General features: G+C 46.6%; 1 protein-coding gene across 1 annotated transcript in view; it reads left to right on the forward strand.

The window, feature by feature from the left end:
• Nucleotides 1–26,279, forward strand: part of LOC119431651 (E3 ubiquitin-protein ligase HUWE1-like) — a 179,786-nt gene that overhangs the window by 80,859 nt on the left and 72,648 nt on the right. The window contains exons 43-49 of the mRNA XM_049657964.1: nucleotides 3,624–3,785; nucleotides 6,132–6,516; nucleotides 13,406–13,495; nucleotides 16,149–16,204; nucleotides 16,874–16,933; nucleotides 21,929–22,013; nucleotides 25,968–26,104. Of these exons, the coding sequence (XP_049513921.1) occupies nucleotides 3,624–3,785; nucleotides 6,132–6,516; nucleotides 13,406–13,495; nucleotides 16,149–16,204; nucleotides 16,874–16,933; nucleotides 21,929–22,013; nucleotides 25,968–26,104 (975 nt within the window). The remainder of the gene's footprint in view (nucleotides 1–3,623; nucleotides 3,786–6,131; nucleotides 6,517–13,405; nucleotides 13,496–16,148; nucleotides 16,205–16,873; nucleotides 16,934–21,928; nucleotides 22,014–25,967; nucleotides 26,105–26,279) is intronic.

Below are 26,279 nucleotides of genomic sequence, written 5' to 3' on the forward strand. Positions count from 1 at the left end.
GGGAGACGAAGCTGTTGTATCAAATTTGTTTTGTGCTAATGTAGCTGGAGCTTGGTGCCTAGAAGTTGAAAGCCCAGTGCAAGTACGTACAGCAGGAAAAGCCGAGGACAGAGCGAGATGGGACACAGCGCTGCATGTACTCCTGCTTGCCTCCGTCCCTTGTCTGTTCATGCTCTATGTACTGTACTTACTCAATGAAACATGTCGGTGTAGGACGAACTAGAGCACTTAGTTTCATTTCCACCATCGCCAGTTTTTGTGGCACTGCTGCAATTTTTTTTTTGTGCGTTTAGATCAGTGTCTATACCACCTTTAGTAACCAGATTCATAGGGATGTGTTATGGCACTCGCAAGTAAATGCACATATGGGGTGTTATACCCATGCCACACGGGCAAAGTAAAGTGCACTTTGAGCGAGTGCACTTCAGCGCGCTGAGTGTCACTTTGGCGGTGCGCTGCTACACGAGAAAGAAAGGTGTTCTTTCAAATTGATGGCCATGGCGACCGGGAGTCAGACGGGAAAGCATATGATTATTAATAATATAAAAATGTGTGCACGAAAACAGTTTATTATTGTTGAAACATTTACAATCCACCTTTACGAGTGCCGGCACCGACGGCAACTTAACCAGCAACAGTCAAAAAACGACTCGATCCGCCAACCAACTGCACAGCCATTACCCGGTGTGGTCCTGAACAGCCCGTGAGCGAGAATAGTTTTTTGCTGTTCTTGCTTTTTTGCGGTGTGGCACATTTTATTATCTTGTAACGTTAGCAAGTTAAAGCAATTTTATTAAAAATTACGCCTGACTCTTCTTGCAATATCACTTTATGTATCTTCTAATCATTGCTAACGAGGCTACACACTTCGCTACCGCGAAGCGAGTGCGCTCTGCAGTAAGTGCGACTAAGCGTTTCAGTGTGGCAGTCTGCCGCAAAGTGCATTCGCTCTAAGTGCACTTTACTTTGCCCGTGTGGCACGGGTATTAAACTTTAAAGCTTCCCTGTCATGTTTCATTCCATGAATTTACTGTATTTCTTCGAATCTAGGCCGATAGATTTTTTTTTTTTTTCAAATAATCATATACAGTAGAACCCCGCTGTTACATTCCCGGGTGCTGCATTTTCCCGACTGTTACGTCGTTTTCGGCCGGTCCCGGCACAGCTCCCACAGAACCTAATGCATTGGTAACCCCACTGTTGTGTCGCAACTGTGGGACTGTTCCCGCATCATATGTTGCGTACTGCCACCCCACGCTGACCCGAGCGGCCATATTGACTTTTCATGTCGCTTGGCTTGGTGGCTTGACGATGGCATTGGCCGCCCAAAGTGCAGGGGGCGACAGCTATGACGTATTTTCGGTTTCCGCCAGCCTTTGGCCTTTGAGATCCGTATTTGCTATCTAAACATGGTGTCTATGATGCGTTGTGGCCCTAAAATTAGTTTTCGTGCATAGATGTTCCGTATAAAGTCCAAGGGCGATAACACCGTCGCCGCACGCTGTACGCTGTATGTGCGAGTGAAAGCATGCGAGGGGAGTCGACGACCGCGTTTAAATCTCGCGCGCGCAACAAAGAAAAGCAGGGAGGGAGCACACCTTCTTCCGTTGCACTCAAAGCACCGGCGAGGGGTAGGGAGGGATAGCGAGCGGTGTTGTACTCTAGCATCAACTGCGTAATGCGCAGCGGCGCGCGGACCGTATCTTAAAAGCGATCTGTGTTGGGGGCAGAGTCTAGGCAGTGTAGGTGCTTCGGCGGCTCGTAGCTTTGTGCGTGCTGTGTGTTCTAGGCGCGCAGTTTGTGTTGAAGCGATAGACAACAGCACGAAGGTCACTTCACTCGCTGCTGCAGCAGCGCTTCCTCATGCCAGCGTTTGACAGCGCGTGACCGCGCTCATCGAGTGTGATGTGTTCATGTTTGCCTCTGGGCGCTGACACCATGCTTGTTAATATAATTACTAAACTAAGGTTTGCAAGTTTGTACATACGATAAAACTACTATCCTTAGATTGTATAGGTCTCTACTAATTTGCTATCGCAATCGATGCTTCGGCTTTCGGGCGAAACTATGACTTTTTTTCACACGAAAGAATTAAAATAATATTGTGTGCAGTTCAACACTACGCTCATTTCTCAATTTTTCCTATTTCTCGTCTCTTGCGTTTCCTGGATCTTACGTTTTTGTTTTTGTTTTTTTTTTACACTCCCGTGAAAAACGTATCAGCGGGGTTCTACTGTACCATACTTTAGGGTTGTCTTAGATTCAAGGATTCTTTAAAAATGCGCCAGTTTTTAACTGAAAGTGATAAAATTGTGCATAGCTAGTGCCATCTAGAAAAGTCAGTATCGCAGCCATGCCAGTAGCCAAGTGAAGTACACGAGTGAGGTCGCCATTTTGACCTGTGTCGTATCGGTAGTATTGGTATGGTGCAGTATCAACGCGTGGTGTGGCGTTATTGTAATGGCACAAAACAGGTGATGCCGCCATAGCTTTCAAACGAAAAGTTGTGCTAGCCGCAGAGGCGTCGTCAAACTGTTCAAGCCGGGCGGGACTTCGGCATCGTTGACAAAAACGTCCGTCATTGGAGGGGGCAACGGGAGATACTGTCTGCGTGCGCCACAACGAGGATGGCATTTACCCAGAAACCTTGATTGTGCGCTCCTTCAAAAAGTGCAGCATCACTAATGCACTTATGGTACAGAATGTAGGGCTTTGCTTGAAGATGACAGTGACAAGGAGATGACAGCGACAAGGCTAGCAGCGATGATGACATAGAATGAGCCGGCATGTTCATATTCATAATGCTGTCATGGCTCATGCCGCTGCTCGAGGATTCACGGACCGAGTGGACGGAAATGTGGGCCTTACCCCAGAAGCCAATGACTCCCAACAACAGACCAATAAAGACGCACTCATCACATTCCATGAAATTTGCACACATTACAAACACCAACGCCTAACGTATCCACCTCTCTCTGTGTCGAGCACGCGCCAGAGAGAAATATTGTGGCGCCAACTACAAACTCGCACTTTTCTTACCCCACGCACTTTGAACTTATTCTTTCCCGACACATACCCGACACCCAAGTGTCGCTTCTGCCCTGTCCAAACAGCAGATCTCTCCCATATAATGTGGAAATGCCCCATCAAATATCCCCCCCGCAACCTCAAACCATTAATTAGTAGCGAGGAGCTGTGGGAGACTGCCCTGCGCAGCTCCGATCCCACCCTGCAGGACCGAGTCCTGAGGTGGGCTGAGGAGGTAGCGGAGGCCTACCACGACTGGTAGGCGGACGTCTGGCAGCACAAGGTGCTAAGACTGGAGCATGTGTCATATTCAATAAATGCTGTTTCATTTTGTGAATGCTTTGGGGGGTCAGCTCAGAATCGAAGTCGGCCTAGATTCAAGTAAATACATTGGTACTTCTATTGTCCCAGCAACGATCCCAACAAAATGTCTTAGTCAAATGCTCAAGTTGTTTAAAATGTTCCAAGAAAGAAAAGCCATGTGATTTGTCAGTATGGTAACGACGGGATCTCTGGTCTTCGACGGTTCTTGAAAGGGCCGGAGAGACTTGCCAGTTGCCACTGCTGACACTAAAATTATTTGCCCCGTACTTTAGGTGAAGGCAGCCCTGCAGCGAGCACTCGCTCTACCAGAGACGGCGGAGAAGCATGCCCGCATCCAAGCGCTGACCGGTCTGGTCGGCACCATGATCGAGTCGTGTCCTCCTGCCCAGGCTGCCTCCTCTTTCCGGCAGCTTCATGCCAGCATGAACAACATGGTGAGCACTGCTGCCCTTTGCAACTGTGGTGGTTTCTCAAGCAGAAGGGTTTCCCAGCCACTTGGACAGCTGGACTTTCACTGGGGCAGAGTGGCAGATTGTTAGTACATGTCATTGCTCTTCGTGGCATTGGGATTTTTGTGTAAATTACGTGATTTAGAGCAAGTTTTCTTGGAGGAGCCCTGAATCGCATTTTATCCAGGTCGAGAAATGCATTTGAAGTTAAAATAGACTGCTTCAGAAATACTTTCCCGCAAAAAGTACTTCAGCGCGTTCAGCAGAAGCAGAGTTATATTAATCGAAGATCGCCTGTGATCCCCTTCGCGGTGCTCCCGCTCCTTCAACACCTTCCACTGTGAAGGCTGTGGTGGACCGGGGCACGCCCACAATGCACCGCCTCCTGAACGTCACCATGACACATAGTTAAAATTTCATGTTGGGTGTTCACGTAGGCACCACTATTTCCATTTTGACGCCTACGACGCGCCAAACGCTGCTGTCCTCAGTGAGCGGGCTCATCCCAGCACCCCGTGGTGGCCACGGTATCTATGCTACATAGAAAACAGCAGCTACATGCAACTGTAGTGCGGATGCGCAGCGATTGTTTTGTGCACGACAGGGCTGAATGGTTCACGCTTGCGCTCATACGCTCCAGTCTGGCCTTGCTACGTGGTAGGGAACGGCTTTGTCCTGCAAAGCCGTTCCCTACCACGTAGATATCGCTAAATATGGTATCAGTGGCTTCTGTATGATTCAAGGAGTGCAACAAAATCAACATTATTAGTGTGCCGCACCTAGAACACGAGTTACGAGGTATTGAATTAGTCACCAGAAAAACTTTTCCGAGTTTCAAGCTTTGAAGTCTCGCAACTCTTGTTCTAGGTAAGGCAGAGCAATAAGATTCATTTTGTTGCACTCCTTGAATCGTACAGAAACCATTAATACCCTGTTTAGTGATATCTAAGAAACACATAATTGGCAAATCTTTCCGGAAAATAAGTAAATGAAGCTTGCATAAAATTTGAAACCAAAGGACGTATACGAAAACGGACCGTATATTGGAAATAAGCACATTACATTACATTTATGTACAAGTTTTCAGCACTATACGTCAAAGAATAAAGATTCTACAAAATTTTTAGTCAAAGACCCAGGTCCCCCCTTAAAATAGGGATGAAGGGTTCTTTTGAAGGGAGTGAGATGTAAAGAGAGAGTGGCGACGCAAGGCGCGGTCCTTGGAGGCTGTGCGTGCGGTTGGCTGTGGCTGCCAGGGGAAGGACCAGTTGGCGTCTGTGGCCGCGAGAGAGGAAGGAAGCTGGGGTGGGGTGCAGTGTGGGTTGCATGTGGTGTGCGCGGATGGACAGCACGTGGACAGTGTGGGGGAGTCGCAGTGTGTGGTACTAATACAGTCAAACCCACTTATAACGATACTGGTTTTAATAATACATTGGTTACAACAATGAGAAACTGCTGCACAGTCAACTTTTGTATGTTTTCTATGGTGAAATAACCCGCTTACTACAATGCCCCCATGCTGCATTATCGGATATACCGATGAAGTCTGGCTGCTTGGTGTCTGAACTGAAAGCTAATGAAATGCAAAATCCTTAAATTAAAAAGAAAATCGGAAATTTGAGCTGCTGCACCCTCGCCCGCCGCGCGCTCATACAATAGGACCTGTTTTCCAGCCTTCTCTGCATCGCCAGCCATGCGCGCCTCTCACCTCTCTCCCGTCGCCCTTTCACCCTTCCGAATACGAATGAGCTGCCCTCATAGCCCTATGCTGCGCCACCCTCCAAAACGAGAATGGACCGCTCCAAATGCGCTGACAGTGCTGCTCCCGGACTGCTCGCTGGCCCCTCATACTGCAGCACCATGGCAGTAACACCAGTCTCAAGCACAGCTGAAATGGAGTCTATTCGAACAGAAAAACAAGTTTTTACTTCAGTCAACCTTACTATGGATTATATTGAGACGTAAAGGTACAGGTGGCCAACGTAATGCTAAAGACTGCGTGATTTACGATATTTGTTTTATAATGGTGTATCTTGCCGTTATTCGAATGTAATGCAAGGGTCAGTTCAAGCAATGTTAATCGTGAAAAAAAAAAAACTTGCGTTAGGATCGAGTAAATACGGTATGTTTTCTTTCGCATTATTTCTGCAACTGCTGTATTTTAGAAAAGGCGCTACTTTTCCATGAACTTTTTATGAAAAATATTCCACACCTCTCTTGCACAAAAGGTACTCCTCCCATTTTAAACCATTCTTTGGCAGTGTATGATTTTAGAAAAGCTTTAGTTAGAGTCACTTGACATTCGATTTTGACCTCCTCCTGCTCTGTCAGGTGCGAGTGTTGCTGCGCCGAGGCCTGGTGACGGACCTGGCACGCATTCCGCACAACCTGGACCTCTCCTCACCACACATGGCTGCCACGGTCAACTCGGCCCTGAAGCCCCTGGAGACCCTGTCCCGCATAGTCAACCTGCCCTCACAAGCTGCCCCAGGAAGTGGGCACCCCCGAGGTGGGCGAAAGGGGACGGGCTCCTCGCAGAGCGGAGGGGCGGGTCCCGGCGGAGCGGGCGGACCTGGGGGCGGAGCTGGCAGCTCCAGTCGCACACCGCTGCTGCTGGCCTCTCACGACGAGGGGCGGGAAGACGAGGAGGAAGTGCATGCACGGGTGGGCGACGAGGAGCACCGAGACGGCGACGACGGGCCACCGCCTCTGGACCGTGAGTTGCCTCTAGGAGTCAATGGCACATAGATGTGACATCTGGCAGCAAAGTCCCGAATGGACTTGCCGTATCTTTAAGGCCACAAGACGAACTTATAATTAGGGGTGGGCAAATACCAAATAAATTTCGAGTCGAATATCGAATCGAATTAATAAAAAAAAAGCCAAATATCGAATCATATATCAGAAAATTGATAAAAGATCAGTTTGTATACGTAAGTCTGTAAAATACTTTTTTATCAATGGAATATATATGTCAAATAGGTTTTTTTTCCCCCTCTGAAGCAGACGACTATAGCAAAGTTGTCCTAAATGCCAATGGGGCTTTCAGTTTAATAGTGGCTTAATGGCAATCTTCTGTTGCTTGCTTTACCGTTTTCTTCCAGAAAATGGGAGGTTGTCCATCTTTATGGCAGATGGTTTCTGTGGGTGATCGTGAGCTTATTATAAGGCCAATCAGCGTAACAGACAAAAGTGGGGAATGCGCTTCACATCACTTAGTACCGCTCCTCGCAGTTGCCAACATCACACCGACGCTCCGATTAGACCTGACGGGCTAGACAGTTTGGCTAATGGTGTGGCCATGACAAAAATTCACCGGCGGTTGATGTGATAAATGTGGCGTAAACCATCATGAAAACCTTGTCGCTAATGTGTTCCTATGTGTAGCTCATCAGTGATCGGCCGCGGAATCGTGCATAAGGGTTAGATTGTTGGCCGATCGAAGTGGCGTTCGGTTCCCTGGTCGACCAGCCGGCAACTACCGTGAGCACGCGTGCCAAGTTCGTCTGTGTACGTGTTTGGGTAGAGAGCTCCCAACTGTTACACGAATATGTGTGTGTCAACAGTAAACTCGCGTATTCAAAGCGATCACCGTGCCTTGCAGTGGCTAAGCAGGCGGGTCTTCACACATGCTCTCTATACGTGCTGGTGTTGTAGTTCTTTCTGTCCGTGTTGTGTTAAGGGGGGAGGAGGGGATGAAAAATAACTTTTTTGTTTCTTGGCAGAAAGGGCTGAAATTTGGCACACACACTGTACATTGCAATAGAGGGACAAATCCAAAATTTCATTAAGATATCTTCATTAGTTTTTGTTGTATAAGAATTTACAAAAGTTTACAAGTTCCTTGCTCGTGGAAAGCCTGGCACAGTAGCGAAACATGGTACGGAACTGGGAATACCTTGTATGTTTGCCCAGATGTCTAATCTATATCAAGACAGTGTTAGATTTTTTTTTTAGTGCCCTTATAATTTTGTACTCAACATGACATGCATGTAAGTTGTGTTTGACTGCATAGAGCCATGCAGTAATTGTGAAGTAATTAAATAATGGAAAAATAAATGAACATTTCAAGACTGTCTTGATGTGCAGCACAGTTCATGGATCACAGCAAAACAAACTGGATCAAAATCGGTCCAGCCATTGTTCTGCTATGCTTTCCACGAGCGAGGTGACCGACCAAAAAAACACTATAGAGAAAACGAGCTGCAAAGTTTTGCAAGCAGTGCAGGTTTATTAGAACGCATCAGGGCGGTAATTTTTGGCATCAGTGCTGTCAAGCATCTTCTTGCACCTTTGCCTCTTCGTTTGGTGGGCTTTGAAAATTTAATAGACTGGCTAGTACATCAAATTGAACTTTCGTTCAGTTGCGGACATCGCGCGAAGGGAGTTGCGCACGCTGCATGCTCGCGATTCTGCCGTCACCGCTGATGCGAAACGCGGCTCGAGGCGCGTCTGAATGGTGCGCCGTTCGGGCGACTATTTGTCCGGTGAATTTTCGGTTATTACACTGTAGCTCGTCGACGGTTGGGGCTTGCTCAGAGGCGGCGTGTTCATGTCGCACGATGCATCAAACTAAGTACACCGTCTTCGCCGGCGATGGTGACCTTCGACCCGCGTCGATACGATCTCGGCTGGTTCGCGCGGCTGTACGCCGAGGCGCGGGAGCTTCCGTTGGCACGTCTTCCGTCGACTGCGTTATCGGTACCGATGGCACAGGGCGATTGTCGGTTTCTCTGCTTTAGTCAGACGGTGCAAGATAGCGCGGGCACGTTCAGTCGGGTGCTCCTCCGCTTCTCCCGCTAATCGCCGTATTTTTCTCGCCTTAGAAGGCTTGCGCTTCCGTATTCCGAAGACGTGCTTCGTCCAAACTTTCTTCTCCAACAAGCGACGATCCTTAACTAAACTGGGCGCTCTCAGAAATCCGAATTCTGCGTGTCAAGTGAAGACGCCGGCATGGTTTGCGAAGCGAACAACTGCGGTAGCCATCTTGCCCGCTGCCGCAGCAGTAACCAATGGGAAGACGCCATTCAGCACGGCAGCCAATCGCAGGCCCGCTTTCATCGGAGGGCCCGTGTGACTACCTCTAGCAGACCCGCGATTCTTTTGTGTTTGTGCGTTTGTTACAAGATAGCGAAGACCGACGAATTGAGAAGCGGAACGGCGAAACTTTGAGCTTTTGAACGATACCAAGATGGCGGCGCTCGGTGGCGGGAAATACGAGATATGGCTCCGTGAACTGCGGTGATTTTGCGCGATTTAAAGCTGTTTTTTCGCCCTGCGCACTGACAAATTAATTTTTTTCGGGCACTTTTAGTGCGTTTCCAGCCAAATCATTTTGATACAGCGTAGATTAGGCGTTGCAGATACCGAAATGCGGGGTTTCCAAAAACCGATTTTTCTCGTGATTTTCGCGATCTGATCCCCGCGTCCCCCCTTAATCGTTTTGATCGGTATCGTCGATCTGGATGAACCTTGTGCCAATGGAGAATGTTTGCCATGGGAACGCTGCATGCGTCATGACCACGGCCGGGTCACTCCCCGAAGGTATCGATACAGTAGCCGACTGATTGTCCGGACTTTGCGGGGACTGACAAATAGTCCGAAAAACTTGCGCCCCCCCCCCCCCCCCCCCAAAGAAAAAAAAAATTATAAGGCTTAGAGCAGCTTAAGAAAAATGTCGCAGTTTGACCTGAAAGGCAAAGCATCGATTGCGATAGCAAATTAGTAGACAGCTATACGAAGTAAGGATAGTAGTTTTTATCGGTTTTATAGTTGTAAATATTCGCTTACTAACTAAATAATCAAGCACGGTGTCACGTGCGCACAGATAAACATGAACACATCTCGCTCGGCGACTGTGGAAACCCAATAAAACGCTAGAGTGAGAAAGCGCGCCAGCAGTAGCGGGCAGATTGACCTTTGCGCTGTTTCTTGTTTCGCTTCAACGCCAACATTGAAAAAAAAATACCAGTGCATACGATGCTACCGGCACTTGGCGCATGCCCTTTCTACCAATCGCAGATCTCTTTGAAGATGAGTCCCTTGCGAGCGCACACTTTGGCCACCTAGCAGATCACCGCAAGAGCAGAACGCACTCTCCCACCGTGCCCTGCGAGCGAACTGAGTCCGCGCGCTTCCGGCCGCCTTCCTCTCGCGTGCGCGAGATTATGCTGCGGTTGCCGGCTCACCCTCGCAAGCTTTCACTCACACACACGGCGTGCGGCGCCGGTTTTATCGCCGTTGGACTTTATACAGAACCTCACGGCGGCGGCGGTGGCAAAAATTCGCTTAGAGTGTCCATATAATTGCTATTGCAATAAAATCCCTAATAATGCCCTGCCTTGGAGGGCAGGGCATCACATGGAGGTGATCAGATTTGCTTGAATGCGCGCAAGAGCGACGTCGTCTCCAGTTGACAAGAGCATCACCGCGTTGGCGATCTCCATTGTCGAAGATCGCCACGAAGATCGAAGAAACGAGCAACGTTTCTTCGCACCACTTGGCTCTCGAAAGGCGAAGGCACAGGAGGTGGTGCCAATCACACAAAAGCAAAGCTGCGCACACACATACAAAGATGCGACGTCATCTCCGAGATACCTCTGAACATGGTTTTGCACCACATGCAAAACTGCAACCAAAACTTAAAAAGCAAAAGAGCAAAAGAAACGAATCCCGCTTAAGTGATTATGACGATAGTGCCGAGCTGACTCAAAAAAAAAAAAAAGAAAGAGCAAGTGCCGCTTTTTGGAACGTTTTGTCGGCCAAGGAAGAGCGGGCATCGCCTCCGAGATGGGAAGATAACACGCGTCTACCAATTTTGAAGGCTATAGAGGGGGCCACTTGAAGCCAAGCCAGCAGAAAATCCAACATGGCGGCCCCCAAGATCGGGTAGCGTGGCTCGAAGCGAGCAATTTAGTCCGGAAAATCGAACATTGGCACCTAGATTCGTCCAAAAAATCGATTGCGAAAATGCATTGGCTCTATGGGAACCCTAACGGTACATCTATGAAGTCCGGAATATCCAACAAGTCCGCATTTTTGGAGTCCGAAAAGTCCGTCGGCTACTATATTTGAAAAATCGAATATTCGAGTATTAGCGCACCCCTACTTATATGTGTAAAGTAGTTATTAGAGAGGTTTAGCTTGTCCGGTAATCGGGTAAACACAGGCGGACTGGGCGTTAGGGCAGAGGTGTAAATGTGAGTGGCCTTTGTGGTGCTGCCACCTGGTGGCAGCACCACCAGGCGGCACCAGGCGGCAGCACCATACAGGCTGCTCACGTTTACCCGATTACCGGACAAGCTAAACCTCTCTACTCTGTGGCAAGCATTGCAGATCAAGAACAACTGCACTGCAAAGTGTGTGCAACAAGGCTTTTGTGCCCATGCTTTGAAGGAAATTGTGCAAATAGGGACGTCTAGTGCAGACTGCATAGATGCTGCTGTTTCACAGATTACCTCTAGTCTTTTTGCCCTGTTCGGCATTCCTCAATGTGCTACAACAAGCCCAGCGCAAGTGCTTGCACCCGCAGAGGTGGCTCAGTCAGCTAAGGCGTTGCGCTGCTGAACACGAGGTCGCGGGATCGAATCCCGGCCGCGGCAGCCGCATTTCGATGGAGGCGAAATGCAAAAACGCCCGTGTGCTTGCGTTGTAGTGCACGTTAAAGAACCCCAGGTGGTCAAAATTAATCCGGAGCCCTCCACTACGGCGTGCCTCATAATCAGAACTGGTTTTGGCACGTAAAACCCCAGAATCAATCAATCAATCAGCCCAGTTTACCGCACTTCTGCATGGACAGACTACTCGTGTAGCGTCTATATCATTTCTTGGTAAGTATGAAATGGAGTACAGGAAACAGTGCAGTGGAAGCAATAGGGCATGCATGTTTGTAATATAGCGTGCCGCACACATGCGCAGTGCACTGCACTGTCCTTGCACACAAGGACAGTGTTGTGGCATGGGCATAGTGTGATGAAACAGCCATGGTGGGCTGGAATATGAGTTGCATAATGACGACACCACTGCTTTAATCACCTTAACAACTGCCAGCTGTAAAACTTGCTGAGAGAATGGAGAAGCGGCATTGCTATGCACACACACTACGTGAAGGAGGTAGGTGTATTACACGATAAATCTACAGCTGGTATGTACAGTCAGCCGCAAAAGTTCACTGAACACAGGTTTCAGGACAAGTGTGAATTTCTGATTTGTTCAGGCTAATTTGATCTGTTCTCGCTTAACAGGTTTGCTAAGTAGGTTGCAAAACCTAATACAGTAGAACTCTGCTCTTACGCTCCCGGATGCTGCGTTTTTCTGGCTGTTACGTTGTTCTCGGGCAGTTCCAGCATAGCTCCCATAGGACCCAATGGATTGGGAACCCGTTCCCGCATCATATGTTGCGAACTGCCACTCCGCGCCGGCCCGAGCGGCCATGTTGATTTTTCATGTCGCTTGGCTTGGTGGCTTGACGATGGGATTGGCCGCCAAAAGTAGCCGGGGCGACACCTATGACGTATTTTCAGTTTCCGCCAGCACAAGCATGTCCTTTGAGATCCGTATTTGCTATCTAAGGATGGTGTCTATGATGCAATGGAGCCCTCAAATTGGTTTTCGCGCATATATGTTTCGTATAAACACCAAAACTGAGAGCTGGGCCAGTTGGTGTGGTTCCATCGTAACAAAAAAACTAGCGCGAAAAAGACCGACGAGCAAGAAACGACAAACACAGCGCCCATGTTTGTAGTTTCCTGCTCGTCCACATGTTTTTTGCGCTAGTGTTTTGTTAAGATGGTTCCGTATAAAGTCCAAGGGCGATAACACTGTCGTCGCACGCCATATGCTGTATGTGCAAGTGAAAGCATGCGAGAGGAGCCGATGACCGCAGCAAAATCTCACGTGCGCAAGAAAGAAAAGCGGGGAGAAAGCGTGCCTTCCGTTCTGCTCAAGGCACCGAGGGGGAGGGGGAGGAAGGGATAGCGGGCGGTGTTGTACTTTGGCACCAACTGCGTACTGCACGACGGCACGCGATTGCGCGGGCCATATCTTGAAAATGATCTGCATTGGGGGCAGAGTCTAGGCAGTGTAGGTGCGTCGGGGGCTCGTAGCTTTGTGCGTGCTCTGTATTCTCAGCGCTCAGTTTGCGTTGAAGCGATAGACAGCACGCAGGTCACATTGCTCGCTGCTGATGCCACGCTTCCTCGACAGCGAGTGCCAGCGTATATCGAGTGTGATGTGTTCATGTTTGCCTGTGCACACTGACACCGTGCTTATTAATATAGTTCATATAATATCTCCGCAGCCTCACAACGCAGCCTGGTATTTGCATTTCGGGCCTCGAATGGAATATGCTAACATTTTCGTATACAGTTTTACTGGCTATTGCTCCAGGCTGCTCGGGAATTGAACATTTTTTGAGATCCCGTGCTCCGTAAAATTTTGTGGCCGGGTGTACATGTTAAAAACCTCCCCCAGAATTTCGTGTCTGCACGAGCTGTTTAGGGGAAGCGATTGACAGCACCTTTCCTGGGAGTCTGAATTCGTGGAAGTTGTGAATATGGTGATGAAATGGTTCTTCTCCCCCATCCCACCCTCATTATTCTTTGCAGCTGTTGGGGGTCGAAATGCTGAGATGAGTTCATCTGAGGCCACAAATGCCTATGGGGATGTTACAGTCGACGACAACACTGACAGCGAATGTGAGTTGTGCTTGGAGACAATTGTTTTTGGGGTTTTTTCCCTTGCTCTCTCTGCTATTTTCAGTCCACCTCGGCTTCTTGGGGTCATGCTGACAAAACGTGCAAATTTCTAACGGAAGGGAGGCAACAGTGGTAAGACAGCGAGAAGATTAAGTGGATTCGTGGGGCTTTCTTTTTTTTCTCCGCAACCATTCGAAGAAACAATGAGACCCAAGAAAGCAAAGGGGAAATAAACTGCTGTGTTTAATTATGTTTACTAATTTAAAAGAATACGAAATTGGACAAATAACGTGCCACAGGTGGGAGCCGAACCTGCATCTTTCAATTGCGTGTGCTGAGCTTTACCAGCTCAGCTGCAGTTGCAGCTGTCCTCCTGTCCACTTTCTTGTGTGTGTGTGGGGGGGGGGTAAGATTAGTCTTGGGAGCGTTACCAGCGCCACTCTTGGCCATGGTGGCCAAAGGCAGCGCTCTAACCTATTTCTACATTTCATTTAAAAATAACAACTTTCCTTTATGCCCTCTGGATTCATTGTTCACTTCTTTGTAGCTGAAGCTAGGTGAGTTGTTGTGCTAGACGTGAGGGAGAAAAGTATAAAATGCAAATGAGTGCGTCGAAACATTGCAATCGGCTGTAGTAGAACCATTGTGACATATTAAAAAAAAGTGATAAACGTGCTGTAGTAGAAAGTGAAACCTCATTAATTTAGAAAATCGGAGGGTTCGGACTTGTCCTCTGGTCCCGACAAACGCATGCATTATTCAGGGCAATCACTCTTTAATTCGAACCTATTTGGCCACACACGAGTTAATTCGGACAACTTTCGGAACTCGGCGAGCACGGAGCGCCACGATTGTGCAACACAAAAGAGCAGAAACGGCACTCGCATCATCTGAAACGAAGTGGCAGAGTCCGCATTGCCATAGTCATCAGCAGAAATCTTACGTCAGTGGTAACAATCCCGGAACCATTATTTTAAGCATGAAATGCTTTTAGCTCCTGTTGTCGGCGACCTTCGAAGTGACCTTGAGCCGAAAGCCAGAGCCGTTATCTGGGCACTCAAACGCGAACATTCGCGCATCGTTGCGAGAACAAAACGAGATCATCCAGGCAACCAGTGAAAACTTAACAAAATGTGGCCTCTGGCCCCCAACCCTTTGTACAGGGCCACATTACATACACTAGTTACTCTCCGAACAAGTTAACAAAAATATTGCTTCCAAGTTCTTCCTGATGTTTCTTTACAATATCACTCACGTAACTTCTATCGTAACTTCTAGTACGCTGAAGTGTTATTTGTCATATCCAATAGCGACGTTCAAAAGGCAGATACAGGGGACGACCTAAGGCCGCACATTTGCACCCTACCACTTCGATGAGACAGAAAGACAAAGCAACAGATGCTGAGCGCGTTGGATTGTTGCAAGAAGAAACGCGGTTGAAGGCGGTGGCACCACAGGCAGCAAAAGATGCCATATGGTAGTGGTAACCATTTCATGCTCACATCTACTCTCGATTACGGGAGAGCCAGCATTTTTTTTTTTTTTTACTTTACTGTCATGCACAACACCGCATTAGCCACATGCCTTCACAATTGTGCAGTTGCCATCCATGGTTGCATCGATAGTCACCACCGTTTCGTCCACCGTGGTTGCGGCAAACAGCAGTTTCGTTTTGACTCGGTACGCGCGTTGGCCTCGTTTCTTCATAACTGCATAGTCTGCATCCATGGTTTCTTAGATAACAACCATGGTTTCGTCTGCAGTGGTTGTAGGCAAACAGCAGTTTCGTTTTGACTCTGTGTGCGCATCAGCCATGTGCCTAAAAAACTTCGTAGTCTCCATCCACGATCGAGCAATAGCGACCGCGGTTTCGTCCACTGTTGTTGCAGCAAACGGTAGTTTTGTTTTGACTTGTTTGCGTCGCCTGCATGCCTTCAGAACTGCAGGGTCACCATCTATGATCGTGTCGATGGCCATCGCAGTTTCAGCAGCAGCGGTTGCGGAAAAAAAGTTGTTTTGTTTTGACTGCAAAACTGTCGAGAATTAAGAGCACTAGCTACATCACGATGGACCGGCAAACTGTTGGCGATCAGCTCACTGGCGAAAAAATAATCGGGATGTTCACGTGGTAGTGCAAAGCGTGTTTCAGATGATGGTGTGCATCGTTGCAGCGCTATGAAGGAAGTTGCGAGACCTTTGCCACTCTGAGAGCCAATCAGTCACGAGATGACGAGAATTGCACCTTCCACACTGCTATTGTGCAAAATAGAAACAGAATTTGATCATTTGTTCACTAAATAAAAGCATGTGAACGTAGTAAGCATATGTTTATTGTTTTCTTGATACGCTCGATAATTCGACATTCGGTTAATTTGGACATATTTTCAGTCCCATGAAATCTGAGTTAATGAGGTTTTATTGTAGCAGAAAAATGGGATTTAATGCATATGAACTAAATAAGGTGTCTGATACTATCTCTGATGTGAACCTGTAGACTGAGAATCTGTGTGTACCGGAAAACATAAGTTCAAGCTGTATTCCTTGCGAGTTCATCTTTTCTGCTATGCCTGAACAGAGGTGGCAGTGTGCTCATGTTCTCTTGGCTCTGTTGCGATAATTTTCAAGCTTGTGAATGTGTTCATTCCTTGTGCAGCCCACGCCGTCCCCGAGGAAGCAGTTGTTGTCTGCAGCGACAGCGGCACTGTTTTGGTGAGCAGCCTTTGTGATGCCCTCATGAGCTTGCGGCTTTCTTGTCATGGATAATGTAGATAGCTTTAGTATTATGCTACCACACTGCCATTAAAATCATGGTGTTGCCCCCCCCCCCCCTCCCCCTGCCTTCACTGAGACATGCTAGCAAATCAGTGCTGCGCATACACCTGGCATGGATGGCACAGATTAGCTAGCATGCAGTAAGAATAAGCAGATGGCTGGGGCAATAGCAGTTTCATTCCTTTCTTGTTCATTGTTCAAGGTTCAAGGCTGGCCAATCAAGGTAACGTATCTGCAGCAGCATGTTTTTAGGCCTGTATACAGCCATTTTATATCTACCTTTTGTCAATGGCCGCACCAACGACAACTTCGAAGCATTTCTTGGTGCTCTTTAGCCATCCCTGGCCCTTGCGCCATAAATCATAATCAATGTGAACGGAGCGCTGCTTAAGCTATTGACAAGGTGGAAACATGAATAGCATTCTAATAGAACTGTTATATTATCCCAGCCCTGATTTTAGTGCGTGTTCGAAACAGGGCATGAGTTTAGCGTGACTTTAGTGTCCATTCAAGGCTGGATGTCGGTGCATCTCTGTGTCTGTTGTTACCGTAAAATGCGGTTCTTTGGACTGTTGACTGACGTGCTCCTTTGTGTGTGCTTTGCAGAATGAGGCTGACGGTGTAGACCTGGTGGGCATTGTGGACGCCCTGCTGGACAGGGACCCCTGAAAATGCACCTGTCCTTGGTGAATATGATAGCACCTTGCTCTGGCATCTTGTTCATCCCCTCCCTCACTGCTTGGCTCCCACCACTGCTTTTACCGACTTGCGCGGCTGCTTGCCAAGATGCTTGCTTGATCTTGCTCTTCATTCCATGTGCTTGTGTGAGGGCCCCACAGCTGGAAAGAACGCATTGCGTTTCACAAGTTTTAATTGTTAGAGGAGAAACTGAAGACATTTGTCAACATTATTGGGGGAAAAAGTTTAGACAACAAAGCGAAAAGGTTTTGCCATCTGTCTGTGGAGTTAAACTTTCAACTATGACTTGTCATGGTACGTTTTTCGTTTTGTTCATGACAGATGGAGATAGCACTATGCTTAGCTGCCTGAACTCATTTTTGTCACACAGTAGACTTTTCTTAATTCGGCTCCAGTTAATATGATCCCGACCAATGGTCCTGGCCGGCACCCTTACATTTCTAGGGGCCCAAACTTTCGTTATTTAGATCTGAAAATTGGCGTTCGCCGGATAATTCAAACTTCGTTGGTCAGCTTTGCTGCTACGTAAATGTGTTATGCAGTGAAGCATACCAAGAATAGAAAGTGGTCATTCTCACTGGACATAGTATGCATTGACACAGTCTCCAGTCACAATTGCTGTGGCAATTTGAGCCCTCTTTTGCGCACCATGCGTGTCTCGTAAATGAGACCGTTAACAGGGCCTAATACACATTTCTTAATTGTGAATGCATGCGCCGTGCACCGAGAAGCGGAAAAGATGGCGGTAAGAAAACTCAAAGTCGAGAGTACATTAAAAGAGAACAAATGTCTAACAAAGGTCCATCTTAAAAACTCTGAAGGCTTGCCAGTAAACTTATTAGACATCTAGGTGCTCGTACTGTGACCGGAGGCGGCACTGTGCGTGTAAATTAAAGAACACGTGCCATGTCCTGAAACAGTGACACATTTCCCTGGTTGGTATGCTTCACCGAATAACACGGCTGTGTTGTGGTGAAGTTAACTTAACAAGCAAATACTGCCAAGTGAATTGGCAGTGTGTTTTGGTGTTTTTTCTGTCTTTTGTATAATTCGACCAGTTTCGTCGGTCCCAGCAGGATCGAATTAATGAAGTCAACTGTATTGTAACGGTGCGAGACACAGGAATAAAAGAACACACCGCCATTCACAGTATGAATCCTAACAAAACTGACTTGCATAGCGTTTTTTTTTTTTTTTTAATGTATTGAATGTGCAGATTTGAGATTGCAGTTGTCGACTCCTTTTTGTTTATGGACAAACCAGAGCAACATCAACATTTTGCGTGATTACATAAAAATTTTACTGCAATGTGTCGTACCTCTATTGGAGCATTCTTGAAAAGCACCGAGCTTGCTCCAATGAAACTTTCAAGTTATCAAAAGAAACATCTGATGTGGGTGGGTGAACGAATGGTGCGGTTGCTCCTGTTGTACGTTTTTGTTGAACTACTGGAACTGGCTTCATAAGATGCACCGAACTTGCTAGTTTCCTTACTGTCCATTGCATGTGTTTTCATCAATTCAAGCCGTGTGGGCGTATTTGATTCAAGGACATAAAATACTGATGCAAAAGCTTGTGGCTCTCACCAAAGTGATGCGGTGTATCTCTGTTGCTACGAGGCTTCTTGTGTTGCTTCCTGTGCACTTGTGGCATCATTTGCTTGTTGTTCCATTGCCCTTTCTCTGCCTGGTCTGTTGTCTTTTCTGTGTCTCCACCACATACCGTCGTCCTGCTTGTGCAGGATTCTCCCGTTGTCCCAGCATTCTTTCACCAGGCTATGTCGTGTGCTGGTCACATTGTTTTGCTTTCTCTGGTACTAGTGGTTTCTTCCGTCGCCGGTCTTTGTGAATGTGCTCCGTTCGTTATGTCGCTGGCACACGCTCAGGCACGAAAGGCGTGCTAAAAGCAAAATTTCGACAATAGTGCCAAATAGTAATTTCAAATAGTCGAACTTAGTGTCAAGTACTGAATTACGTACAGTATACATGCAACTATGCCGTTTTACATAGAATACCATATATACTATAGTGAGGGCCGCACCCCCTAACTTGGCTGAAAGTTGGGGAGAAAAAAGAAATCTGTGCTGTACGCTACCTAAGAGATCCTTGCTATTATGTCCGACTTGTGTTTGCCAGCACCGTGCGCCGTAGCTTCTTTGTGCTGGTCACTTTCACAGCTGCATAGCACGACTGCCTACCATAGGAACACCTAGCTGCATATGAGGCATTTCTGACTGCTATGGACGACACTGAGGACGACTGCCGCTTTGCAGATGTCGACGAGGCATGTCCTAGTGGCAGCGACAGTTTTACTAATGAAGACTGCTAGCAAGTGCACCTGCGGACAGACACCAGATAGCGTGTTTGTTATAACGGCAAAAAAAAAAAAAAGTTTTCATGCTTTTTTTTTTTTTTGCTATGTAGACTGAAAATTGAATTGCAAATAGCCTATCTGTGTATGGGCAACACCCTGCCAAAATTAAGAAAGGGCAATAGTGCGGTCCTTACACGAGTATGTGCAGTAGTTCCTTGATGAGACACACTGAGTGATTTCAGTTTGACTCACCATGTTAGGGATACCAAATTAATGTTAGGCCATGCCAGACTTCAGGCCTAAGCTGCTCACGAGTGTGATCCCACAAACAGAATCAGCACTCACCAGCATACTGCAGCCAGAGTGGCTGAAGCAACTTAATGTGGCATTGGAGTTATCCGTGCTGTGAGGTGGTGTTAGCATGATAGTGCTAGCGCCATATCTCGTAGCTGCATAACTACAAATGTGGGGAAGCCGAACCCCAGGAAAGTGGGTCACACAGGAAATAATAAATGGATACAATCTCCAAACAAAACCTTTGGTATTGTGCATGTTTCGTTTTTCGGTTCCACTTGCCTTCTTGCAAGACAGAGACCTTGTTAAATGAAAGGATCAGCTATAGGGCCTGGATGCGGAGGTTTTCAGAACTTATTACACATGGTCTGGTCTGCAGTGAACTGTGGCTGCCAGAATGGGTTTGTTTGCAGACTATACCGCCAGAACCCTTTATTACAGTGAAGTGTCACTCTGGATGCAATGTCCAGTGTTGTCATTTTAGCATAGCATCCTTTAGCTGATCAAATTTTTCGCCAGTTTAGATGCTAAGCCTCGCTTTAAGCAGATAAGGCATTTTTTTAAAGCTGATGTTGCTTGAAATATTTCGTAGCAAATTTTTAGCGAATTCACAAAATTAACTGGATGATGACATGAATGTTTGCGAGAATATGCTGCTGCCTGGTAACGTGTCATGAAGCCAAGGGTATTCTCAAAAGTGGATGATCCAGAATGCATGAAAGGGAAAATTGCCATCCAGCCTACTGTAGCAAAAAACTACAATGGAAATCCATGTGGGATTTTCATAAAGCTTTGCAGTTGAAGAAAAATTTCCTAGTTTGGGGATCATATATGGGATCAACAGCTTTGTAGGTTCACGGCACAGTGAGGTGGATGACAATCGCCCCTTTTCATTGACCTTCCTTCATGCTGCAGACTTCCACAGAACTGATTTGCTATATCCAGAATGAATCTTTAGCATGCATTCGCTGTCATGGCAGGACAGGCACAAGTTGCTCACTCATGTCATGTGCATCACAAGAACCAGTGCACCGCGCACAGCACTAGCGTTTTTTTCACTGGCTGCATGCAACCGTGAATGTCGATTCCTGTGCTCGTGTTCGTCTGTGGTGAATTGTTGCAATGAGCAACGTCTGCTGCTCGTGAATGTTCACATCAGGTCTTTGGTGGCAGGGCTTACGTTCCTCGCTCTTGTTCCTCGTTTCCTGTCTTGCGCTGTTCTGTCCTGGCACAGTGCCATCTGCTTGTTCGCACCGTGTAGGCTTGACCGAAGTTGGAGAGCCCCCCTGGTCGTATTGCACTGAATGTGTCAGCTTGATTTCTTCTGACGGTCAAGTTGTGATGAAAGTCACCATCTAGCGTAATTTTTTTTTTTTTTTTTTAACGGTGAGCTCTTTGTTGTGCTCAGTAAAAGCCCTCTATCTACACGCCACTGCCACTTAAGCTAAGTAGCGCCAACCGCTGATATGAGTCACCGTTACCCAATTTGTCGCTCAAATCAGTTCCGCGTCCAGCGTTTCCACTTTCTAAATTTATTTTTTTTTTTTTTTGCTTCTGCTGCCCACTCGCACCTCTATGTGGCAGTAGCAGACAACAGAAGGTCTCTTCTGCTCGGAACCAGAAGCTTAGACAACATAAGTTCGGCTTTATATAAAAGCTTGAGGGCATTGGCAAGAGAGGAGGCTAGGTTGGCGGTACTGCACCTGGCCGGCGGAAGCGTGAATAGAAGGGCTTTAGTGTTAAGGAGTATCACTTGAGGTGTTGGAGATTTCTAATGGAAGTTTAAGAACGGATCATTCTTTTGTGGTGTTCTTAAGCCATTACGTCAGTTTCGGGACCTCTGACAGTGCCAAGCTATGGCTGTCCTTAACAAGTGGGGCCATGCTGTTTTTAATTCAACAGTGTAGTTCACTTGTAGCAAGTGTCGATAAAGCAGTATCATTGGTAAAAGAGACTGTGACGAAATGCAGTTTATAGAGATATACCAAGCCTGAAACGGTTTCATGAAGTGTACATGTCTGTATCAAGCTATTTAGATAAGACACTTTCAAACTTGTGGGAATCAGCAAGACCAGTCATACGAACAAAGGGAATTGTCAAAGATTCGGCTAAAGTGGAGTTCACCTCCGTCAAGTACCACTAGCGTGTGTACGCTCCCAAGGAAGGCGGTCTTTTGTCTGGCTGCTGTAGATGTCTTGCGTTACGTTTCCCGTCAGGTTATCAGTTGTGCAACGTGCCTTTTGCCGCCACCTTGTCATTGCCTTGGGTGCCCATCCTTCGCTTGCACCCTTTCTAAGCAAAGCCGAGTGTCGATGCGAAGAGTCGTGTCAACAGTGAGGTGTCCGGTTTCCAGAGAGTGACCTGACGGGTCGGGGCGAGCTAGCACTCAGAGTTGAGGCGCAAGAGGAACACGACTCACAGATGATCTCGCAGCGTGATAGTGAGTGTCCCAACTGCTTGTCGTCACCTTGTCCTTCTGTCGGTGGCATTCCTTTATTTGTTTTCCCTTCTATCATGCTTCACTCCCGTCCTGTCCTTTTGTTTTGCTGCTTCTGCTGTTGATCTCCCATCTAATGAAGCATTGCTTTCTCTGCTTTACGGCCCTTTGCAAGTAGTGCTTCATTCTCCTCATTTTTGTTTTATGTGTGGCCTAACACGCCTTGTCCTCTTTCAGTGTGCGGTTGTGTATGTGTGCTTTTTTATGTAGCTAGGTGTGCACGTGAGTTGTCTTCGTAAAGCCTGGACCCTGATCACATCAGACACCTGCCAGTGACTGCTAAAAATATTTAACTTGAAACATAATGCAGTAAAACCTCGTTAATACAGTGAACTCTCATTAAGACGAACTCGGTTTAGCCGAATTCTCGCATATAAATGACAGCACGGGAATGTTTTGTTTTGCATAGACTCAAAGAAAAAAAATAAAAAAATAAAAGCCTTAGACATACTCTTTGTGACGAACAATATGAGTGACCGCTGCGGATCCTGGAGGCTAGGGTGCTTTGATGCGCCTCGCCCGGGGCACGCATCGAACAAAAAGAATGGTAAAAAAAGGTTTAAAGAAAAAGCACAGAAACTCTCCTGGCCAATGCCGTTTCTCAGCGGGAGCATGTGACCTCGCATCATCATATAGGTTCTACAGGCTCTTCACCGCGACCGCGCCGCCGGTGTTGGCCACCAACACCATGCTTTCTCTCTGCTGCTTCGACAGCTGTTGGTTGTGTACCCTTGCTGTCCCTAGGAGCATCGCACGTATTCTTTGCCTTGCTGGCCAAGCATTCAGTGTAAGCCTATCCCTTCTGTTAAGACGAACTTCTGATAAGACGGAACTAATTTTCATGATCACTTGGAGTTCGCGGGAGTCTAATGTATGTACCCACTTAGTAATTCCAGTTTAAATATAGTTGCGATGAATCACCCGCCCTGCTGCCATTGAACCTAATATACTGGCTGACCGCTCAAGCCGTAGTTGCCTAACACATATCAAACAGTTAGTGCGTAGTATTTACTTCATTTTTTGGCGCATGCAAGCGGGGAATAGGCGAAAAGTCGTGTGCGCAGACCATAGGTAGTGAAATTGCAGCACACGGGCCTTTCCCAGACTGCATTCGCCACCGATAGTGACGTCAAAACATGGTAGCTATGAAGTGTTACCTGCTCCCATAGCGTCTAGCGCTTCAACATAAAAAATAAAGCTTGTCTGCATGCGTTTGAGGGAGAATTAAGTGTTTTAGCCGGTATGTCTATAGCTGCTCATCTGCTATTGTCGGTTAATTAGTACATCGCTTAGTGTGTACCTGATCCACGTTTCGCTCCAACTACGTATTAACGAGGTTTTACTGTATAGAGTGGCATTGAGTCAAGTGCTTCAAGCTGCTATTTTGCCGGAGTCCATGACGTAGCCAATGGGGGGGCCCGCTGTTTAGCCGTTTTCTTGGTTAGTCCCATAGTGGAGCTTATCAAACTGATTCTGACAAACACCTATAGCTTTTAGGAAGTATCAATCAAAATTTTCTTTTGTGTTCCTTCTTCCCTTACTGAGATGCATGGAAGGGACGACACGCAAGTACCGTCTCATAAATGTCGGCGTTCAGGCACTCAAATAGGGGCAAACATGAAAATGGGGATTAAAAAGAATTCAGAGTGCACATATTCAAGTTAACGAGGCAAAGCAGGGAAGAGATTAGGGGTGTTACAACCCTGAAAGAAAGAGGGGGCACCTGCATTAAAAATCTAGTAGCTCATGGAACCTCCATGAGCAACTACGTGGCATGCAAGGGAAACATCGGAAACACCTGGTGAACATAAACAAAATCCCGGGCAGTCACAATGGTGTCTTCATTGCTAAAGTGTCGTAGCTCTGTGATATAGAAACCCCATCAATTTTTATAATCTGCGAACTGCACAGGTATGGCTTCAGCGCTCTTATAGCTGCCTGTCTCGCAGCTCGTTAGGAAGCCACTCAGGTGAAGCACACTTGTCAATCCACTGCGGACTAAACTCTGTGCAGAATTTTGCTTTGCTCGTTAGCTGTATCAGTTTCCGAGCAAACCACTGTGTTCTATGAATGAGTAGCTACCTCCACTTTGCAGGGTACCAGTTTGTAGCGGTTGCCGTTTTGAAGCGTGTAGCATATTGTTTTTTGGGACCAGCCGTAATCAAAGCTGGTAGACCTTACAGATTGTTTGCAGGATGCTTTGTGATCAGGGTTGAGGTTTTGTGTTTGAGGTGTTTGTTATTGAATGCAGGGCAACACGTGGTTACGATTCCGTCTGACTGTGACTGCTAATCTCAAAGTATATATGGAGGGCAAAGAGCTAGTGAGTTTGACGAGAGGACTTGCCTGTATCAAGTCACTTTGTTGAAACATCATTGCAGTGAACCGATTTCTTTCCTCTTCTCCTTATGAGGGAGCCCTGCCCTTACAATTCTTTTTTTTTTATAGATTTCAGTAAAGCCTGCAGTGTTTCTCTTTTTGCGTGCTTAGTTCATATAATTAATTTTAATTTTTTTCTTTAAAACTCAGTTGCGCTTGCTTCTCAGTTTCAGAAGTGGTTGTATTACTGTATTGCTGGTGGCTATTGTCTTTTATATGTAGAAAGGAACTCTTTAGAGTGCATTAAACCAAAGATGCTTACAGGCTGGACATCACACATACGAGTACTACATATTTTGAAGGTGTTGATGTCAACTTAGATGCAATCAGTGACATGTTTCTTTAGCAGAGAAATGACGCGAGTACTGTTAAAGTACAGCAAAATCTCAGTTGTTGTGAGATGCCATTTCTGCTGCCGCTGCTTGGGCCAGCACCCACTTGCAATTTTCTCTGCTAATGAGTCTTCATTTTGCAGAAGGACAATGTCGAACAGAAATTGCGGAGCATATTGATTTGAAATAGTTAAAACTTGATATAACGGAAGTATTTAACTTGTTATAACTTGTCATAGGACACCATGTATTAGAACTTCAATATAAGTGTGTTTATACATGATTTCAATATAATGAAATTTCACTGCCACTGCGAAGGAAATACTGATATGATAAATAGAAACTTCCGCGGACGCAGATGATAAAATGGTTGAATTACAAGTGGAACGCACCTCTCAAATCACATTGCACGCCAAGAGTTGAGCACGAGGTCGCGGGATCGAATCCCGGCCATGGCGGCTGCATTTTGATAGGGGCAAAATGCAGAAAAAACACCCGTGCGCTTAGGTGCATGTTAAAGAAACCCAGGTGGTCCAAATTAATCCGGTGTCCCCCACTATGGCGTGCCTCATAATGAGATGGTGGCTTTGGCACGTAAAACCACATAATTACCAAGAGTCGCCAAAGTGGAGCAGCGTCATGTTCCTGCATGGTACTGTATTATTCATCGCCAACTCAAGTTAACGAAATTAATGTTTACCATATTCAAATTTGCTTTTTTCGATTGCCCGATAATTTGAAAAATTTTGCTACCCCCTCTGTGTACGAAAAATTCATCAGCTACTGTACTTGTTTACGTAAACGGTCGAATTTGAGTATAACAAAATTTAAATAGAACAAAGCAAATTGCTGATATTACTGACCTTGTTATATCGAGGCTTAACTGTAGTTCCATTGCGCTTTGTGGATAAGCATTGGTGCTTTCTAGGTTAATTTACGAAGATAATGTACAATTTGTTGGTGTGTTTTGAAGATATTTCACTTATCTATCAGTAAAGCTTCGTATCCTAGATAAGTGAGCTTGCCTTCTAATCATAGAAATCGTTAAAGGATATTGCAAACCAGCTATATGTGTCTGATGGTCGTATTAAGTGAACGTTGCTGTATGGAACATAGAAGCTGAAAGAAAGGTAGAATGGGTTGAGTAACTGAGCCACGGACTCCTTCACTGTGCCGCTGCCCACAGTTGAGGAAGTGCACCAGGAGACAACGGACTCTGAAAGCAACTCAGACTCGGGACGCAGTGAAGATGAAGTTGAGCAGGACGAAGAGAATGAAGATGAAGGTGACGAGGAAGCTGAGGACGAGGATGAGGATGAAGAGGTGAGCTCTGTTGGCCTTCACAAATGAACATGGTTGTTGAGCTGCCTGCTGAGAGAACCCTTGATTGAACCCTTATTGCTAGACTGTGGAATTGGACAGCCTACAAGATGCACTGTCTTAGCGATTAGCAGCAAGTTTTAAGCCTTTCATGGGGGAATGCCATGAAGCCTTAAGC

Source organism: Dermacentor silvarum, chromosome 10, assembly GCF_013339745.2.
Source record: "Dermacentor silvarum isolate Dsil-2018 chromosome 10, BIME_Dsil_1.4, whole genome shotgun sequence".
In the NCBI taxonomy this organism is placed as follows: Eukaryota; Metazoa; Arthropoda; class Arachnida; order Ixodida; family Ixodidae; genus Dermacentor; species Dermacentor silvarum.